Below are 17,541 nucleotides of genomic sequence, written 5' to 3' on the forward strand. Positions count from 1 at the left end.
GGCAGTGGTGGATACGGCCAGTCCTCACAGCAGAAATGCCCCATTGTCATTCCTCACATCGAGAGCCATCAAACCAAGCAGGCCTGCTACTTCCCCGGCCAGCAGAAGTGACCACCCCCAGCAACCCAGCACTCAGCAAAAACAGCCCTGCCTTTGCTTTCATGTTTGTCTGCTTCCCCACCGTGTGTCCTCTTCTCAACCCTTGATGCTTCATTGCTATTCCATGGACTCGAGACTTAACAACATTTTGCCCTGTGCTGTTGTTATGAGTTCTTTGGTCAAATTCTAGTCTATTTTCAACAATCATTTGTAGTACCTAATAAATATAATGATATCACAAGGTAGACTTACTTCTGAGTCTCTTCTTTGTTACTTTCTCACACATTATAGTCTTGGAAGCCAGAAATATATCTGAAAAGCTAATTGACTCTATTATTGAGAAGGTGATCTGTTCATCAGTCATTGTCACAGCTCTAAAGCCAATGCACCATAAAATCCAGGAAGCTGTTGCACCTTTCTTTTCCTGTGGGCTCCAAAGTACAGCAACAACACATGCTAAAGCATCAAACACCCACAGCTCCCAACATCCCCTTGACTCCTCCATTGGTGTTTCCCTTTCACTGCTGCCCCAGCTCATGGCTCAGATTCCTCTGGGGTAGCAGCACCTAATGATGATGCTTGTGGAGCAACACAGAGCTGCTGGATGGTGCAGCTGAGGCTGCTGGCTTCCAACCTGAAGCAGAGGAAGCAGAAACAGCCCATATCAGCAGTTACCATGGCCCAGAGTGGTCCAATGTCACGTCAATGCCCATGTCTTTGTTTTACACCTTCCCTCCCAGCTTTGCAAACCTCAGAGCAGCTCTGCCCAGAGGAAAGCCTCCCACGCTGGGTTGGCTGAATGAGCCCTGGGACAGCAGAAGGAAATAAAGCCAACAGCACTGCCCTTAGGCTGTAAAAGCACACAGTGCCTCCAGGCCTTAATTCTTCCTTGTCCACATTTGGAAACCTGCTTTGATGTGAAATGCCGAGGGCAGCAGCACCACCCCTTTGTGCTGCTCACTGCCCAGTAACTGTGGCCTATTGCCAAAGCTGAGACTCACTGCCCCTCTGGGGATACTGCTCAGAGTTGAACAGACCTGGTCCAGCACCACAAGCTGAGCTGAGCATTGAGGCTTTGTGTGGACACCTTTCAAGGCAGTGAGACCAGTACGGCCACTGTACATCCCCAGCACATCCCATTAGTCCCTGATGCTCCATGGTCTTCCCAATGGCACAGCAGGGGTAGATGCAGAAGGAAGGCAGCTGGTGGGCGACTCCTTCATGCCAGGAGTAATCCTGCCACAGTGACTTTGGGTGTTTGGGCATTTAAACCTCTGCAATTATCTCCAGGTTCCTTAACCTTTCCCTGTAGCATCCTCACAAATCACCCAAACTGGCTGTTTTACCCCAATTCAAAGGTAAATGCTCTCCTTAGATAACATCTCTATGGAGCCACCAGTGAGAGGATGTAGGGACCAGGTGCTGTGTGCAGCCCTGGGCTGCTTTCCCTCTATCCTGGGTATCCTCCAACCTCATTTGCCCTTGCAGATACTAATTGCCCTGCAAATACTGCCATGTTGCTGAACAACAGCTTCCTTCCCCTTCCCCACTCACTGCCACCCTCTGTCCTGCATGCACCATTCCTCATGCTCAGCATCTCCTACACCCACATCCCCACCCACCTCCCCCAGAAGATCTGCCTCGCAGCGGTCCTCATTCAGGGCTGGAGCACAGGAATAGAGTCATTAAGCTGAAAAATGGTGTTATTAAGCAGGAGCAGCAATTACTGCTGCATGCAGGACAATGAGGAGATATTGATCAGTTGTCATGAGTCAAAGCAAACACTGGGATCAAGTGTTTGATTGGTAAATAAATCCTTGCCATTCCTTAGGGTGTCTCACTTCCCATCTATGCTAAACGCCGTATAAAAGATCCTGTGCCTTAAAGCTCTTCATTCAGTACACTTTAGCCTTCTAAATGTGTTTCCAATTTTTGAGGAAGGTAAGTCTGCTTTTTTTTTTTTCCTGTAGCTTTATGATGTCATATTTGTAGGGGATGGATGGCTTCATTTGGGATCTTGGGGTGTATCTGCAACAGTATCCCACTGCCTGAGCATCCTTAGCACCATTCTCAGGACCTGGATAGCTTCTAGCTATGGTGCATCCATTACTGCATTCCTGTTTTGCTGCTGGGAGGAGAGGTTAAATTGGACCACTGGGAACCACAAGGGGACTGGAGACCCAACTAAGCCTGCGGTGGGCTCAGCACATTGGGACCAGCAGAGCCATGGCAACTTCCAACATGTTTATAAGACGCGGAACATCTCTTTGATAGGATTTAATGACAAGTCTGTGTTGTCCTTCATGGTGGTTACGGCACCTGTCACGGCTGTGCCACTTATCTAAAGCCCATTGGGAATGCAATGGGTGCAACAACGCAGCCGACAACATCGCCTTGCTTGGAAATCCTGATACACCACTCTTGCAACACTTTAAAAGCAGAATCAAGGATAATCCGTGCTATCCAAGGATGGAGAGGGGGAAACTGCAGCAGTCGTGAGGCGTTAAAATAGTTCAGCTTTTGATTCTCCAGAAATGCAGCTTAAAGATAGGAAACAGAGAAGCTGTCCTGGTATATGTTCTCCTATTTGAAGAAGAGCAGAGTGTTGTCATGCTGTAAAAACGAGGAAATAATGGGTGTTGTTTGGTGTTTTCTTTTCCTCTTTCAGATCTTTCAGTATCTCCGAGGGAGATGCTCCCGCCCCAACAGGGGTTACAGCAATGGCATCTCCTCACACTATGGGGACACATCGACCCTGCATGGACGTGGCTCCCTCTTCTGCAGCGGAGAGGGCTCCATCATCTACACCCGAGGAGCTGCACCCACATCCTCCCCATACAGCATCACAGTGGGGTGCACACCCGGCAGCGATGGGGTCACTGTAATATCTGGGGGTGATAGTGAGGGGGCATCGGGATGGGGCACAACGGGGGGGACAGTCCCAACCTATAGCCCTCGTGGAGCAACGGGATATGGCTCTGAGGACACAGGATGGGGTATGGTTGGTGGTTCAGGGGGTGGCGGAGGATCAGGATGGTACAGTGGGAAACTGGGTGTTGGGAGAGGCTCTGGTTATGGGTATGGTGCATCGCAGAAACAAAAGGCTGTAAGCACAAGTGCTGGACAGGATCTGTATGGTGGAGCATCAGGCTATGGCACCGGGGGAGAGTTCAGCTCTGGAGGTGCTGGGATGGCACAGGCTATGCAGCAGAAGTGCCCTGTGGTCATCCCCAACATTGAGCCCCAACAGATCAAGCAGAGCTGCCAGTGGCCCCCCAGCCAGAAGAAGTGAAGGATCCCACGGATCTCACTCTGTGCTTCAGATGTGCCACGCTGCAGCTTTTGCCATGGACCAGGAGCTCTGCATTATTCCCATCAGACTGACCCAGCCTGGGTCAGGGATCCATGCTTCAATGACAGGAAAAGATCCCTTCTGCCCTCTCCTTTTTCTCATGGGTTGGGAAAAGATTCCTTCCTCCTTCTCCTTTTTCTCATGGGCTGGGAAATCAAGTCTTATGCTCTATAGGAACATCAGGATGATTTGCTTCACTTTTCCCTCCTTCATTTGATGTACATACAGACACCCAAAGGGATCACTTCAAGATGGGCTACAGAAGATTGATTTCCCTATGGATACAATATGTACTTTACAACTAAATTAATTAAACGTCACATTGATTTTAACACAATTACACCGTTATTAACAGCAGGAAAAGCTGCTTCCTTTGGCTCTGGCAGACGTCAGAGCCCCTCGTGCTGCTCCCATATTCCCAATGGGGCCCCTCAGCACTGCACACAGCCCGGCCCCTATAAGCAGAGCTGCAGAACGCCCAGGTGATTTCCCTGTGATTATTATTTACTACGTGACCTTGAGAATGCAGCTCTATTTACTGGCAGCAATTTCATGGCCGGCCCCCATCCGGCAGATTGCAAGAGATGGCGTAAGCTGAGCACGTAGACGTGTGCTTGCACCAGCAGTGTGAGGCAACTCCAACGAGCTGGTTTTGTTGCTCGCAGCAACTTGCTTCGTGGCACCGTGCGATAGGATCAGGCCCTAATTTAGGAGGAGGGAGAGAATGGTTCCTCCGTGCTGAGCTGATGGTTCAGAGCAGGGGTGCTTGAGTACCCAGTGATGGTGTTGGGCAAGTAAAGCACCCATAGCTCTGTGCATGCTTAAAGGAAGAGAAAAGGGCACACAGCTCCATTGTACAATATGTTTTGCCAGTCCTGTTTTCACGCACCCGGGAGGACTCTGTCTCTTTCAGCTCCACAAACACCCATAAAGCTTCTCCTGATGTTCCTTCCAATACTTGAAGGGAGCGTATAAACAGGAGGGGGAATGGCTATTTACAAGGGTGGGCAGTGATAGGACAAGGGGGAATGGCTTTAAACTGAGACAAGGGAGGTTTAGGTTGGATCTTAGGAGGAAGTTTGTCACACAGAGGGTGGGGACACTGGAACAGGTTGCCCAAGGAGGCTGTGGATGCCCCATCCCTGCTGCATTCAAGGCCAGGCTGGATGTGGCTCTGGGCAGCCTGTTGGTGACCCTGCACATAGCAGGGGGTTGAAACAAGATAAACATTTTGGTCCTTTTCAACCCAGGCCAATGATTCTATTTTTCCTATGACAGTGCTGCTCCTGGTCCTATGCTTGGTGCCACAATGGGTGTCTGCATGCAGCCAAGTGTTGTAAGATGGAGAGCTGTGGTGCAGGGAGGGTTACTCAAGATTTTGTTACCCGCCATAATAAAGTTCCATTCTAAAATTAGGCAGCATTATCATTTACTGGCATCTGCTCATATTTCTTAAGTCTACCACTTCATTATTGGTTCCTATTGTTCTTCCTGCTTCGTCTGCTAGGATCAGAGGGAGTGGAGCACTCAGAAAGCTCCAGTGACTCCCAAAACCTGATAAAACCCAGAGCATCCACAGGCACCCATTCAACAGACTGGCCTGAAGCCACTCCAAAATCTCACACACTTAAAAATATATATATATCTAATAGAATAAGGAAAAAATACTTGAAAGGTCCACTTGTAATTCCCTGTCCCACTTGGCTGGTTCATGGAGGTTCCTCTCAAAAAGCACTGCACAAAGTGATAAATGAGCTGGAACATCACATGAAATGAACCCAGCAGAAGAGGATGCTCTTATATCTGTGCTGCCAGGGCTGTGTCCCTCTGCTGCTCTTTGCAGTCCAACTAATGGGGCTTCTCCCTCCACATCTGGAGGGATGCAGAGTTGTGCAGCTGATGCACGTTTCCTCCTGCTCACTGTGCATGCAGAGAGGAATCGTTCACTTCTCATGGCTGCGTGGTAGCATCCCCACTCATGTTCCTGCCTGCAAACATCGTAGTCACTCAGCTTCTGTTTGTAAACAGGCAAGATGAAGCATCAACAGGAGTTTGGCTACTGGATGAAAGTCCTACCCGATGCTTCTGGATAGAAACTAAAGGAATGGCTTTGGAGATAGCAAGTGGGAGCTAATCCTGAGGTTCCATTGATCTCAGCCCACCAAAACCTCACGATTCCCACATATGCAGAGTGAGCTGGGATGCAAAACAAGTAAAAGCACTGAATGCTGCTGGAACAGCACAGCACGGTCAGGAAAAGGAGAAATCAGGGCTGCTGCAGCTCAGCCCTGGGCCAAGAGCTGAGTAAGTGGTGGTGAAATGCAAAACTGTGGTTGCACATGGGGATTGCAGGGCCCAGTGAGCAGCCAGGGTTGCAACAGCCGCTGCTTTGCACCCGGAGCACCGGGGAAGAGCGGGGTGAGCTGGGTGGCAGGCCCTGACCTCAGCGCCTTGCTCACAGCTTGCTCACACCTGGGGTTTGCTCAATCAGCGGCTGTCGGTGGGTGTTTCCCATTACGGGCAACGGCTGCTGCAGGTAGAGGTGGAAAGGGGGAAGAATCAAGAAGTGTAAAAATGGGTATTTTAAAAGAGCAATTCTGTTCAATGCTTGCCGGTGTTGGCCGGAAAAAAACCACAGGTAATGAATATTAGTGGTCTTTGTGTCAATACCAGTGAATGGCTGTAAAAATCAGGCACAAATGGGACTAAGATGAGTAGAGAAACCATTCTACATGCAGGTGGCATTCACAGGTTTAAGCCAAAAGTCTTTCTGAAGTGCTCAGTATTCCTCTCTGTCTTTACCAGGGCACTTTGTAGCTCTCAGTACCCTCATCAGTGCCCCCTGCTTTATTATCCTCCTTTGACTGCTGTAGGAAATGATGGAGGCAGAGAGAGGGGGACAAGAGTGGCACTGCAGAGCCACACTGATGTGCTGGCATCTCCGAATGTCTGATGGATCAGAGCACCTGGAGGATGCTCATAGAGTATAGAGGTGGTGAGGACTTTCTAACAGAGTGCCTCATTTCTGGCAATGGAGGAAGACCCTCACCCTGCGTCATCAGCTTTTCTCCTCCCCAGGCTTTGGGTGAGAGGTTTCATCAGGACAGAAACCCCAAATCTGCCACCTTTGCCATCCGTTTTGCAATAGAAAACTCATCCTGGCATGACACTGAGACAGGCAAGCCACCCACACGGTTTTCACTCTTCGTGCATTACAACCCGCGTGGGGCAGGGTGGCAATTAAAGCTATGTAACACAAGGGAGACAATCTACCTTATGACAAGTCAATCAAAGGAACCGGGTTGAATAAGCTTTTGAAGGTGTGGGTAACTAAGGTGGGGCAGTTTTGTAAACACATTGGTCATTTTCCCCAGGGGTTTTTAGGAAGAGACCGAGGAACTGTATAAAAGTTCCCAAATGGGAGAGGAGCTCATTCACTCGTCTCCGTTCCTTCTGCACAACCTTTCCAGACAAGGTGAGTGTTTGCTGCATGGCTAATATTGCATTGCCAGAGCTGTGCTCTGCTCTTATAGGAACGGCTCCTTCTGTAGGTGATGGGATTATGGAGATTCTGCTTCATAGGCAGAAGCAATTCTGCTCCATCACAGCTCTCTACCAGCCTCTGCTAGGAAGAAGAATCTGTTGCTCTTAACAGGACATAGCTGCTTCAGGTTTCCAGTTATCACAGGCTGGGCTGGAAATAAAAGGAGTAAAGGAGGGGACGTGGGAATGAATGAGAGATGGGGTTTTAATTGTGTTAATGAGCCTGACTCCTTCACTAAGCCGCTTTAGAAAATGTAAATGTTTGTGGTTTTAAGTATTAAGCTCTCTCTGAAGAAGTCCAGGAAACGATGCAGAAGGAAGATCTAATCTCAGAGGGGCAGGAGCAGCCCAGAGAGCTTCCAGCTCCGTGAGCACAGCATATGTGCCTCCTGCCTCCTTGGAACTTGTGGCTTACCCCCTCCTGAGGAGTCAGTTGTGTGCATGGAGTGCTCTTTGTGCCCTGGCAGCAATGAGCTGAGGGTCTGCAGGGCACATAGAGAGCGAAGAGGGCACAAGGAGGAAGGAAGGCACAGGAGTTCCTTCATTTTGAGCACCTGGCTTTGAAATGTGTTCTTCTGTGGCTTCAATAGCCACCATTCCTGGCTGTAAATTTACCTGCTGTGCCAGAAAACCCTGTTTTGAGACCCTTGTGTCCCAGTGCTGCTGCAATATAAACTGACAGCAGGCAGCACATCCGCTCCGCTATAGCACATGTTACTGCAGTGCATCCTGCATCAGTGCTTGTGAGATGCACCAAGGGAGAGCAGGAATGTGAAGCCTGGATGATCTGGAGACCAGGATGATTGGGGAGCACTGAGTAGGGTGGTGATGTGGGAGCAAAGCCCTAAAGTGGGGAAGTGGGGTGGGTAGAGGGGTTGATCCTGCTGGGCACACACACACACACACAGAGGAAAGCTGAATGCAAAGCAGAGCTTGAGTGCATCTCAGTACAAGGCTTTTCTCTTCCCAGGTCTCCTGCTCTGACCAAAGATGTGCTCCCGTGCTGACAGAGGCTGCCACAGCTCTGAGAGCTCCTCCTGCCACAGCGGCCGTTCCTCCTGCCATGGCTCCGAGGAGGTCACCTGCCATGAAGTGAGAGCTGTGCAGGACGAGACCCCCGTGGTGGTCCTCCAGCCTCAGGTCCCCGTGGTCACCGTGCCTGCTCAGGGCCCTGTGGCTCCCGTCCCATGCCAGCAGCAGCAGCAGCAGATCAAGCAGCCTGTGCAATGGCCCACGCAGCAGCAGAAGTGAAGGGGCTGTGCTCATCCCTCACCTCTGCAGGGCACAGCCCTGAGCAGGAGAAGCTCCTGCCCCTTCTCTCCAGCACGTATTGCCTCTCCTGATGCTGTGACGTGGCATTGGCACATCAGAAATGTGATTTGCCTTCTTGCATTTGTATCCGTTATTCTCCTGCTTCTGTATCCAGTAGCAAAGACGTGATATTAAAATGTAAAGCTCACAAACTGTGCTGGTGTCCTCGTTGTCCTTCCTCCATTAACCACCTCTATCACCTCCTCCAAGCCCAGCTTTGTGAATGAGAGCTGCCTTCCACGTTGCAGACTGCTTCCCCCTTCCTATTGCAGCAATGCATCAAGGCTTCCGTCCCCACCCTTGTGCATCTGCCAGGCAAATTCAGATGCCAGGTTGGGCAAAACTGTCTGGGTTGAAGGTTAAAACCACCCTGTGCAGTGCCTGACCCTGGGGCTCAGAGTCCTGGCACATTTAGAAAGAGCTAAAAGCAAAGCTTTGGATTTGCAATATGGAGTTCTCCTTACGTGGCTCCATTTGGGAAGCCTGGACCATGAGCAAGAGGGCATAAGCAGAGGAAGGATCAGGTTATATTTAATCTTCCTTCTGACCTATTCCATATCAAGAATGTGGGGTTAGATAGATTATTTCCACAAGCTCACTCTACCTTTGAAAATGCCAACAAGGGCTCGTATTGCCTAGATCAGCTGTTGCAGAAAGCCCCTTGGGTATAAGTCAGGCCACGCACTCACCATTGACTCCCATTGTGAACTGCAGACTCGTTACTGAGCATCACATAGAGCTGAGTGGGGGAAAAAGAAGGAGAAAGAGAAAACACCACCAGAATTTTCTCAGCAGAATCCAGCAAAGGGCTGAACTTTCCTAGAAGGGGTAGAAAAACAGGACTATCAAATGGTGAGCTGAATTTCCCATTGCACTGTGCTCATCCCCAGGTTCTTCTCCAGCATCCACCAGTGCAGAGGCTGCCAAAATTCACGCCTCCGTGGGCTGAGAGCCGTGAGCTGTGTAATGCTCCAGATATTTAATTAACAAAGGCTTAACGCTGAGCCTTTGAAAGAAACAAGAAACTTATTATTAGCACTTGTTTTATTATTAGTGTTAATTAAAGCAATGAGGCACAGTGTTCCCACTGAGGATTGCAGGTGAAGGGGTCAGAGATGTGCAGCACAGGATGGGGGGACACAATCTGTTCCATGGCCACCCGGGTGCCAAACCCACCCTGGGAGGATGAAACCAAAGCAGACAGAAGCTCTGGGCTGGGCCTGAGCCCGACTGAAAGCATTTAAGGGAAGGAGAGATAAAATCTCCTATCTTCATGCTTTTAAAGCAGTCCAAGTTCTCACGTATGTTGTGTTGTGTCAATGGATGGAAGAGGAGGAGGTGGGGAGTGGAGACAGCAAATCTCACCTGAACTGGAGTTCTATTATCTCAACTCACAGTGCTGAGAAGGGAAGCGGGTTGCCACCAACCCAGTGAGAAACCATCCTCACTTTCCTCCTGTCATCACAGCACCGTCACAACTCAGTGCCAAGAGCATTCCCTGGGGATGGCTCAGCCCAGTCAGCAGCAGAGGAGGGGACAAGAAACGGGCCAAGAAAAGGACAATGAACCCAAAGGAACCACCAGAAATGGAAGAGGCCAGGAATGCCAAAATGAGACTTCTTTCGGTCCTGCTCTGTCCTTATCTGTGTGATAGTGCCTTCTGAATGATGTTATTAGGTGTGATTTATCAAGGAGAAAATAAGGAGTATTCCACAGAAGGTCTCTCCCTCCTGTACTATTTACAGTAAATAAGGTGTTTGGATTTAGGCAGAGCCAGGTCTGTATGGAGGGAGTAAACAGAGCTGGAGTCTAGAAATAAGTTGTTATAAACCATCCAGATCAGTCTAATCATGTATCTTTACCTACAATGGGGGGAGAGGTGGGGTCAAACTGCAGGGAATGGGCTGGGAGAGGAGATTTTATAGACACCTCAGCATGAGGTTGGAGAATGGGGACTTCTCCATCCCCTGCCCACAGCCCTTTGTCTGCTGCCTTTCCTTCCCGACGTCTGACTCACCTGCTTTATTTTTACCTCTCTTTAATATGACAACAGATCTACTCCCGCGCACGACCGCGTGCCTCTTCCTAAAGGCTGAGAGATAAAATAAAACTTTGTAGAGAAGTATTTATAGATCCTTGGTGTATGGTGTGATACTGAAGCACAGACACAAACAGGGCGGTCCATGGGATGGAGGTGATTCAGCAGAGCATCACCCAGAATCAGTTCTACCTGACGCTTAATCCCGCAATGCCATCCTGGTGCTGACACATTCTTGCCTCTTATGTGACAAGAAATTGTAATTGCTGGGTTATGTGGGCATGACCTGTATGGAGAAGTGGGAAGGAACCCTGGGATTCACCCGTGATTCAGGGGAAAATCCACTGGGAAACGTGCAGCTCCAGCGCAGCAGGATGGATTGTGTGGTTTTCCTTAAGCTACAGCCCCCATCCCTGTGTATTTCCATGGGAGCTGCAGAAATATTGTGGCTGAGTGCTGGAAGTGGGACAGCAATGCCAGAAATGCAGCTAAAAGTTCATGTGTTGCCTTGAAAACCATGAAGATCTTCAGCCTTGCTATGGAGGTGGGAACATGACCCACCTTATTACCACCTCAGCTGGTAAAGGTTTCCCTAAATTAAAATAAAGGTGTTTCATTTGAAGTGCTGAGAGATAATCGGAGTAAATTAAAGAAGGACAAAGGGAAACCAGAACAGAAAGTAATTACAGCTATAGGAAGATGAGAGGGATCTCAGACCAATGGGTGAACCTCAAACCGTTGTGCTCTGGGGTTTGGTATCACTGCCATTATCACAGTGCTGCAGATTAAGGCTAAATCCAACACAAATAGCAAGAGAAAAATACATATATATATATATATATATATATATCATTGTTAGGACATTCCATAAAGACAGGTTGAAATTAGAAACAAGGAACTTCTTAGGGCTAATTCCGAATCTCTCATTAAAGTTTCCGGTTCCATTGAGCAATTCAGTGAGAATATTCCTACCCTAAGCATAATCCCCATCAGCTGCCACCCATAACCCGTTGTCTTTCACATGGACACACGATCACGTTTGGCTCTTGGCCCATGTGTCATCCCAGCACATGAAGATGTACAAGAAATGATGCTTCTGCATTAGGAACATCGCTTCCGCTGGATGCTGGCTGCCCATGACCCTGATCTATTAGGATCTCCAGCACTAGCGTCACTTTGCACAAAATACCTTCCAATCTCTTTCATAGGGAGGTGAAGGAATTAAGGCGCTATTAATAACCCCACGGGACAATTAGAATGCTAAAAGCACAGTGCATCAAAGGGAAAACGTCGGAAGCTGAACACAGCGGATAGAAATGGGCTGGGATATGTAATTATGCTGCACTTGCCAAGAGATGTCTCATGTCCCAGATAACCCTTTGGAAGAGTATAAAAGCTCCCTCACTCCTGATTTCCCTCATTCTCTCCTCTGCTCCCATACATCTCCATTCCTGTTGCTGAAAAGGTGAGTCTACTTTATCTGTTTCTCCTCAGTTTCTCTGTGAAACCATTTGCTTCCATACAAGCTTTGGTAGAGCTGGAGCATGGTTCCAACTCCTTGACTCCAGAGCATGGTCATGGTAGAGATCGAGTTCTTGTGATCCACATAAGCTGTTTTATTAACATGAATGAGAAGGGGGATGCAGGTACAGGCACAAAAATAAAACCCAGAAATACTGGAAACTAAAGGGAGAGAAGGTCAGAGAGAGAACCTTATGAGAAATACTTAGGAAGTGTTTGAAGGGGAAGGAAATTAAGGCAACTGGGGGCTGCTGTACCAGCATGACATCTCTCTATTTTTCCTCCTACAGCTTTGCCAGCACTCCATAAAGATGTGCTCCCGTGGGTCCTCCTGCCACACCAATGAGACCTCCTGCCACGGCTCCCGTTCCTCCTGCCATGACTCGGAGCCCTCCTGCCATTACACCATCCAGAGGGTCTCCGTGCCCAAATACACCTACATGACGCCGTGCTGCCCCCCGGTGCAGACCTTCTGCCCCCCAGTGCAGCGTTACTGCCCCCCAGTGCAGCCCTGCTGCCCACCTGTCCCCTATTGCCCACAGTACACCAAGAACATCTGCAAGCTGCCATCATCATACCCCAAGTACTAGATGCTCCAGCTGCCTGCTGCTCTCGATGCCCAACGCTCAAACCACCAGATTCCCATTTGGGGACCCCAATTTCCATTTGGGATGAATCCTTGAATCCTTCTTCTGCGATTAGAATTTCCTTCAAAATATAAATTTGATCCATTTCTATGTAGTTAACAAGCAACATCCAGTCTTCGTTCTTCTCCTGAAGGCTGGGAATGGCTTGTCCTGGTAGTACCTTACTTAACAATGTGTCATCCTCCAACCATGTAGATAAGCCAATAAAATGTCATTGCCCAAAAAAGTTTGATTTGTTGACTCTTTAACATCCTTACTTCAGAATTATCTTTACCTCTGATGACTTCAGCACGGCTTCTTGCTCTTCTTTTCTCATACATCACCAAATGCCCACCTGCCAAAGTGCCATAATGAGTGAGAGACACTCATCCCAGCCACGCTCCTGCAGGGGGTGGATGCCTTTATGTACAGCACACAGAGAACCCTCCTGCACCCAGTTACCCTGGCACTGCCAGTCCCTGCTCCCTAATTCAGCAGCACAGCGTGCTTCCTTTCCTAATCTGACTCAGAGTTGCGAAGGGTTTGAAGTGTCTAATAAATGCAAATAGGCACCTAGAGGACTCCTCTAACCCTCCTTCTTTCACTGGACTGCAAATTACTATTTTCAGCATATGCTGCATAGAGAATTAAATGCGAAACTTCTCTCTGCTTTTACAACCTAAGTTAATCCTTATCTCCCAGCCACCAGCCCATCTAGCTGAGATGTCTGTTCCAGAACAGGATGGCTCACTTCCTTCTGCCGGTTCCTCTGCATTGGTGTCACAAAGAGCTCGACAATTAATTTCCCCTTATGCAGCTGATTTCTGGTAGCTGTGCTGGGGTGAAGTGACGGCACCCAACAGGACAAAGGGCTGACATCAGGGCCCTCCCAAAATACACCTCTTTATCAGCCTTGCTGAACCATTTCTACATTGCTTATAACACCTGGGTTGTTCAAAGGGCTGCAGGTGAGCTTATCCAAGGCTAACTTAGGGTTTTTTTTTGCTGAATGATAACCCTGAGAAATCAAGAAGTAAAATAAACCTAACCAAAATATGAAGGCATTCTGGCCTGGGGTGAGTTCACCATGATTTAGCATCTCACAAAACATTGCTATTCTGCCAGCTTTTTATCTCAATTTATCATGAAAGCAAACTCCAAATGATATCCCTGTCAGGATAACTGCTGCCTCATGAGCTCAATCAGCAACTTTTCTGACCCCCTGTTCTACCTGCAGCAGCACTGATCCAAGGATCGCTCCCTGAGGGTCCTGCAGCTCCCACTTGGATAACAATCCCAGTATAGATATAAATATCAGTTGCATTGCCTTAAAATCAAGTCGTAGAGCAGTGTGAGAGAAAAGGAGACACTGCAATGAGTAAAAACTACAGAAGTGCTTAAGTGAATCAGGAGCTCGACATGATTTGGGATCTGAAAATAGGATGCGAGTTGGCCAAGAGTTGGCTTAATGGCTGGGATTTGATATCCTCATCTTCTAGGAGGGATGTAAACAGCACGGAGTGGTGGCACGAGGGAAGAACAGCAAATTGTTGGTGAACTCACAAGTGGAATGAAAAAACTGGGATTGGGAACATCCTTCTAACGTCATCTCCGGTGTTTAGGTATTAGGTGCGCTTGGGCCAGTCAGCAGGACTTCCCTCTAAGGATGGTCCATGTGAGTTGCAGCTGTTAATTGTAATTAATCCCTTGTGTCACGACAGATGTATCAGCAAAAATGCGAGTCTGCCACACCGACCAAGGGGCAGCAGGTAGGGTAGGAGTCAACGCTTTGAACTGCTTGTTGATGCAACGCTGGTTACCCAATGACAAATCACTCTTTAACTCCAGGGTTTGGTTCGTTCCTAATATATAAATATCTAACTACCTACAAAATCCTCTTATAACACAGATTAGGAAATCTACTGCCTATTAACGTGTGAAGGGAAAAATAGTAATTGGCTTTCCTGACCGTGTCAAATAGGAAATGCTTAAAAAGATAAATATGAACGTGTTGATTGTCAGCATTGCCAAAGGATGCATAACCTCTTGGACAAGCCCATTGGGAGCATATAAAAGTACAGATCCCCTGCTGTTCCTTCATTCAGCTTCACTTCTCAGTTCTCTTCCCTGCTCCTGCAAAGGGTAAGTTGGGTTATATTGAATTATCTAATACCTGGAATCAGAAATCACACTGGATTTAGGCTGACTGGTTCTGTGTTCAGACCTTGCCTGTCTTGTTTTCAGCCTGTGACTGGGTGCCTTTGGGGTCTAGCATGGAATTAATTCCCAAACTCCTTGGAAATGGAGGGGGAGACAGAGCAGTTAAATCAGTGATGAGAAGCAGTTGTAAATTTCAATCTTCAAATGCCATCACCAATATCTTGCTAGGGAAACTTCCATCTGAGTGGGACCATTGTTGAGTATCCCAAAAAGGACCCAGTATTGTCCATTTTGGAGTTAGGATCTCCCACATGTCACAGAGTAGAGGAGAATGAACTTCCCCAGAATAACACAGAAAAACCACAAGGAAGGATGTAGCAATTAAGAGGGGAGCTGATGAACAAGCATGACGTCTTTCTTTTTCCTCCTACAGCTTTGCCAGCACTCCATAAAGATGTGCTCCCGTGGGTCCTCCTGCCACACCAATGAGACCTCCTGCCACGGCTCCCGTTCTCCTCCTGCCACGACTCCGGAGCCCTCCCTGCCATTACATAAGACCATCCAGAGGTCTCCGTGAAATACACTACATGACGGCCTGTGCCTGCCTCCTCGTGCAGACCTTCTGCCCCCCAGTGCAGCGTATAATCGCCCCCAGTGCAGCCCTGCTGCCCACTGTCCCCCATTGCCCCCAGTACAACCAAGAACATCTGCAAGTGCCACGAACAATGCCCTAAATACTAGCTGCAGGATCCAGCCACACTCCAACCACCTGCGCTGCCCCCTCCTCGGACACCGTGACCATGGGTTGATGCATTGCTATGGACATCCCAGGGTCTCTGCTCTGTTCCTTCATCACTGCTGTACATGATGTGCTCCTCCAGTCCTCTTTCAAGGATTCACTATTTCCAATGATTTCGGGAAATGTTCTTCTGTGTATTGTGCATAATTGCCATTGGAATCTTTTCATGCTTCATATTCTGTTTCAGACTCATCTGGCTGTGGAAACAATAAAGCTTACAATTAATTTGATTAATTAAAATTAATCGTATTCTCCTTTCATTTCCCTTATTCACTTTTCAGGCTCTTGATTCTCCATTCAAAGTCCTTCTTTACAATTGTCACCATTGTCAGTGTCCAACAACAATTTTCTGGGTAACTTGGGGAGAAAGTCATAGTGTCATAGTATCAACTAGTCTCGTGCGGTTGGAATTGAAAATAGTTAAATTAATAGAGAAAATAAGTCCTCATCTACCAAAGCTCCAAGTGGATCTTCAAGGGCTGAGCACACAAAGCCTTCCCTCTCCTGCCACCAACCCACCAGCCATTCTGCAGAAGTTCCTCACCGACTGTCTTTGAAACAACAACAACAAAAGACCCATCTTGGCTGCAGATTGAATGGTACTATAGGGACCACGAGAGTTATTCCTTGAAGGGTATAAAATAATTCACGAGTTGCCCTTCTTACTTAGTCAATACATGCAAAATGGTAGTCCAAGAAGTCACGCTGTTTTAACTTGACCATATCAATGCTTCCAAATTCTCAGTATCACTGTATAGCTGAGAAACAGAAGTCATTGCACTTCTCTTATCCCCACACAGCACTTGTTGCTGCTGTAAACAACATCCTTTCGGGAAGGAGAAAATGGCAAGCCCCAAGTAAGGTTGATTTTTGGGTAAGATCAGTACAATCAGCCAAAGCACCAATCCCAGCCCATAATAACTCTTATTGGAAATCATAACCAAATCCTCTGAACGTATCCAGGTCGTGTGTCAAACACCCACATTCACTCAAAAATCAGCATTTCCTCACCTAGGTGGGCTCTCCTTGGTGTACTCCTTTGGAACAGCTGCACGCAATGGATCTGAACTCGTCAGGGTTGTATTTTCAATGCGCAGGCCCACATATGACAAGATTTCAGAACATTTGCTGAGCAGCTGAAAACCTGAAAGAAGCCACAGGTGGGAATGTGCTGGCAGGGAGGTGGAAAGAGTTGAGGGAATGTCAATGTGAGCTGCTGGAGGACAGCAGGCAAGAAGTAGGAGCAGGATGGGTGCAGACAGTGGGAAAGCCACAATCTTTCATCACCCTGGGCAGACTCAAGGCTCTGTTTAGTTCGTGATGGAATCTCTAGGCTAGCCTGACACTGCAGGTCTTGTGAGGTCCTCTCTCAGCCTAAATGATTCCAATGACTTGCATTTGATAATGTCATTTCCTCTTGACGTTGAAACGAAGGTAAATTAAACTCTGAGCTGTCACCTTGAACACGGCTAGTTTGCCTGCTTCAGGCAGCAGCATTTCTGAAGCCATGACATGACATTTCTGCCCCTGATGCAATCCCAGGCTGCCCAATGGTCAGGCTAATTGAACATCTATAGATTACTCGTCATTGCAGGAAACAGGAAAAATAGCACCTTCCAAATCCTCGTGGGGAATTGTTAGGAGTGGAATATGAGCAGAGAATATCACGCGTCCAAAGAGGAAGGGCTAAGAATGGGCAGCGCAACACGAATACAGCCGTATTGAGCGCGTGATAATCCCATTCTCATTGCACCAGCGGTGCCCTCATGCCCCAAGATCACCATCGGAGCTGCTAAAAGGCCTGCCTCGGCCAGTCCTTTCCCTCTCTAACTGTGGGCCATCCTTAACTGACATCTCTCTCCTTTGTTGCTTGCAAAGGTATAGGTGCCATTTTCCTCTTTTTTCATTTCTGTCTGGCATCAGGAAAGCTCCACGTTGCTGTATTGGAAGGGTCTGGGGTGAAAATGGGCTTGGGAGAGATGGTGGGGCTCTCCTGTGTTGGATTGAAGGTCCTGGGCTTTGTGCTGGAACTGGACAAAGGCAGGTTGAGGAGGGAGAGGGTGGAGGGCGAAGCCACAAGGGGGGCACGTGG

General features: G+C 48.2%; 2 protein-coding genes and 1 long non-coding RNA gene across 3 annotated transcripts; all 3 read left to right on the forward strand.

The window, feature by feature from the left end:
* Positions 1-2,672: 2,672 nt before the first annotated feature.
* LOC107324371 (keratin, type I cytoskeletal 9-like) lies at positions 2,673-3,432 on the forward strand. Its single transcript, XM_032449145.1, has one exon. It carries the CDS (start codon positions 2,675-2,677, stop codon positions 3,389-3,391), a length of 717 nt encoding a protein of 238 aa, XP_032305036.1. The 5' UTR covers positions 2,673-2,674; the 3' UTR covers positions 3,392-3,432.
* A 4,536-nt stretch (positions 3,433-7,968) lies between these two features.
* LOC116654414 lies at positions 7,969-8,448 on the forward strand. Its single transcript, XR_004309645.1, has one exon. It is a non-coding gene; the product is annotated as an uncharacterized LOC116654414 (long non-coding RNA).
* A 3,322-nt stretch (positions 8,449-11,770) lies between these two features.
* LOC116654412 (putative small proline-rich protein 5) lies at positions 11,771-12,698 on the forward strand. Its single transcript, XM_032449223.1, has 2 exons — positions 11,771-11,808; positions 12,155-12,698. The coding sequence occupies exon 2, from the start codon at positions 12,176-12,178 to the stop codon at positions 12,452-12,454; it is 279 nt and encodes a 92-aa protein (XP_032305114.1). The 5' UTR covers positions 11,771-11,808; positions 12,155-12,175; the 3' UTR covers positions 12,455-12,698.
* The last annotated feature ends 4,843 nt before the right edge of the window (positions 12,699-17,541 follow it).

The sequence above is a fragment of the Coturnix japonica genome, chromosome 25 (genome assembly GCF_001577835.2).
Source record: "Coturnix japonica isolate 7356 chromosome 25, Coturnix japonica 2.1, whole genome shotgun sequence".
Classification (NCBI taxonomy): Eukaryota; Metazoa; Chordata; class Aves; order Galliformes; family Phasianidae; genus Coturnix; species Coturnix japonica.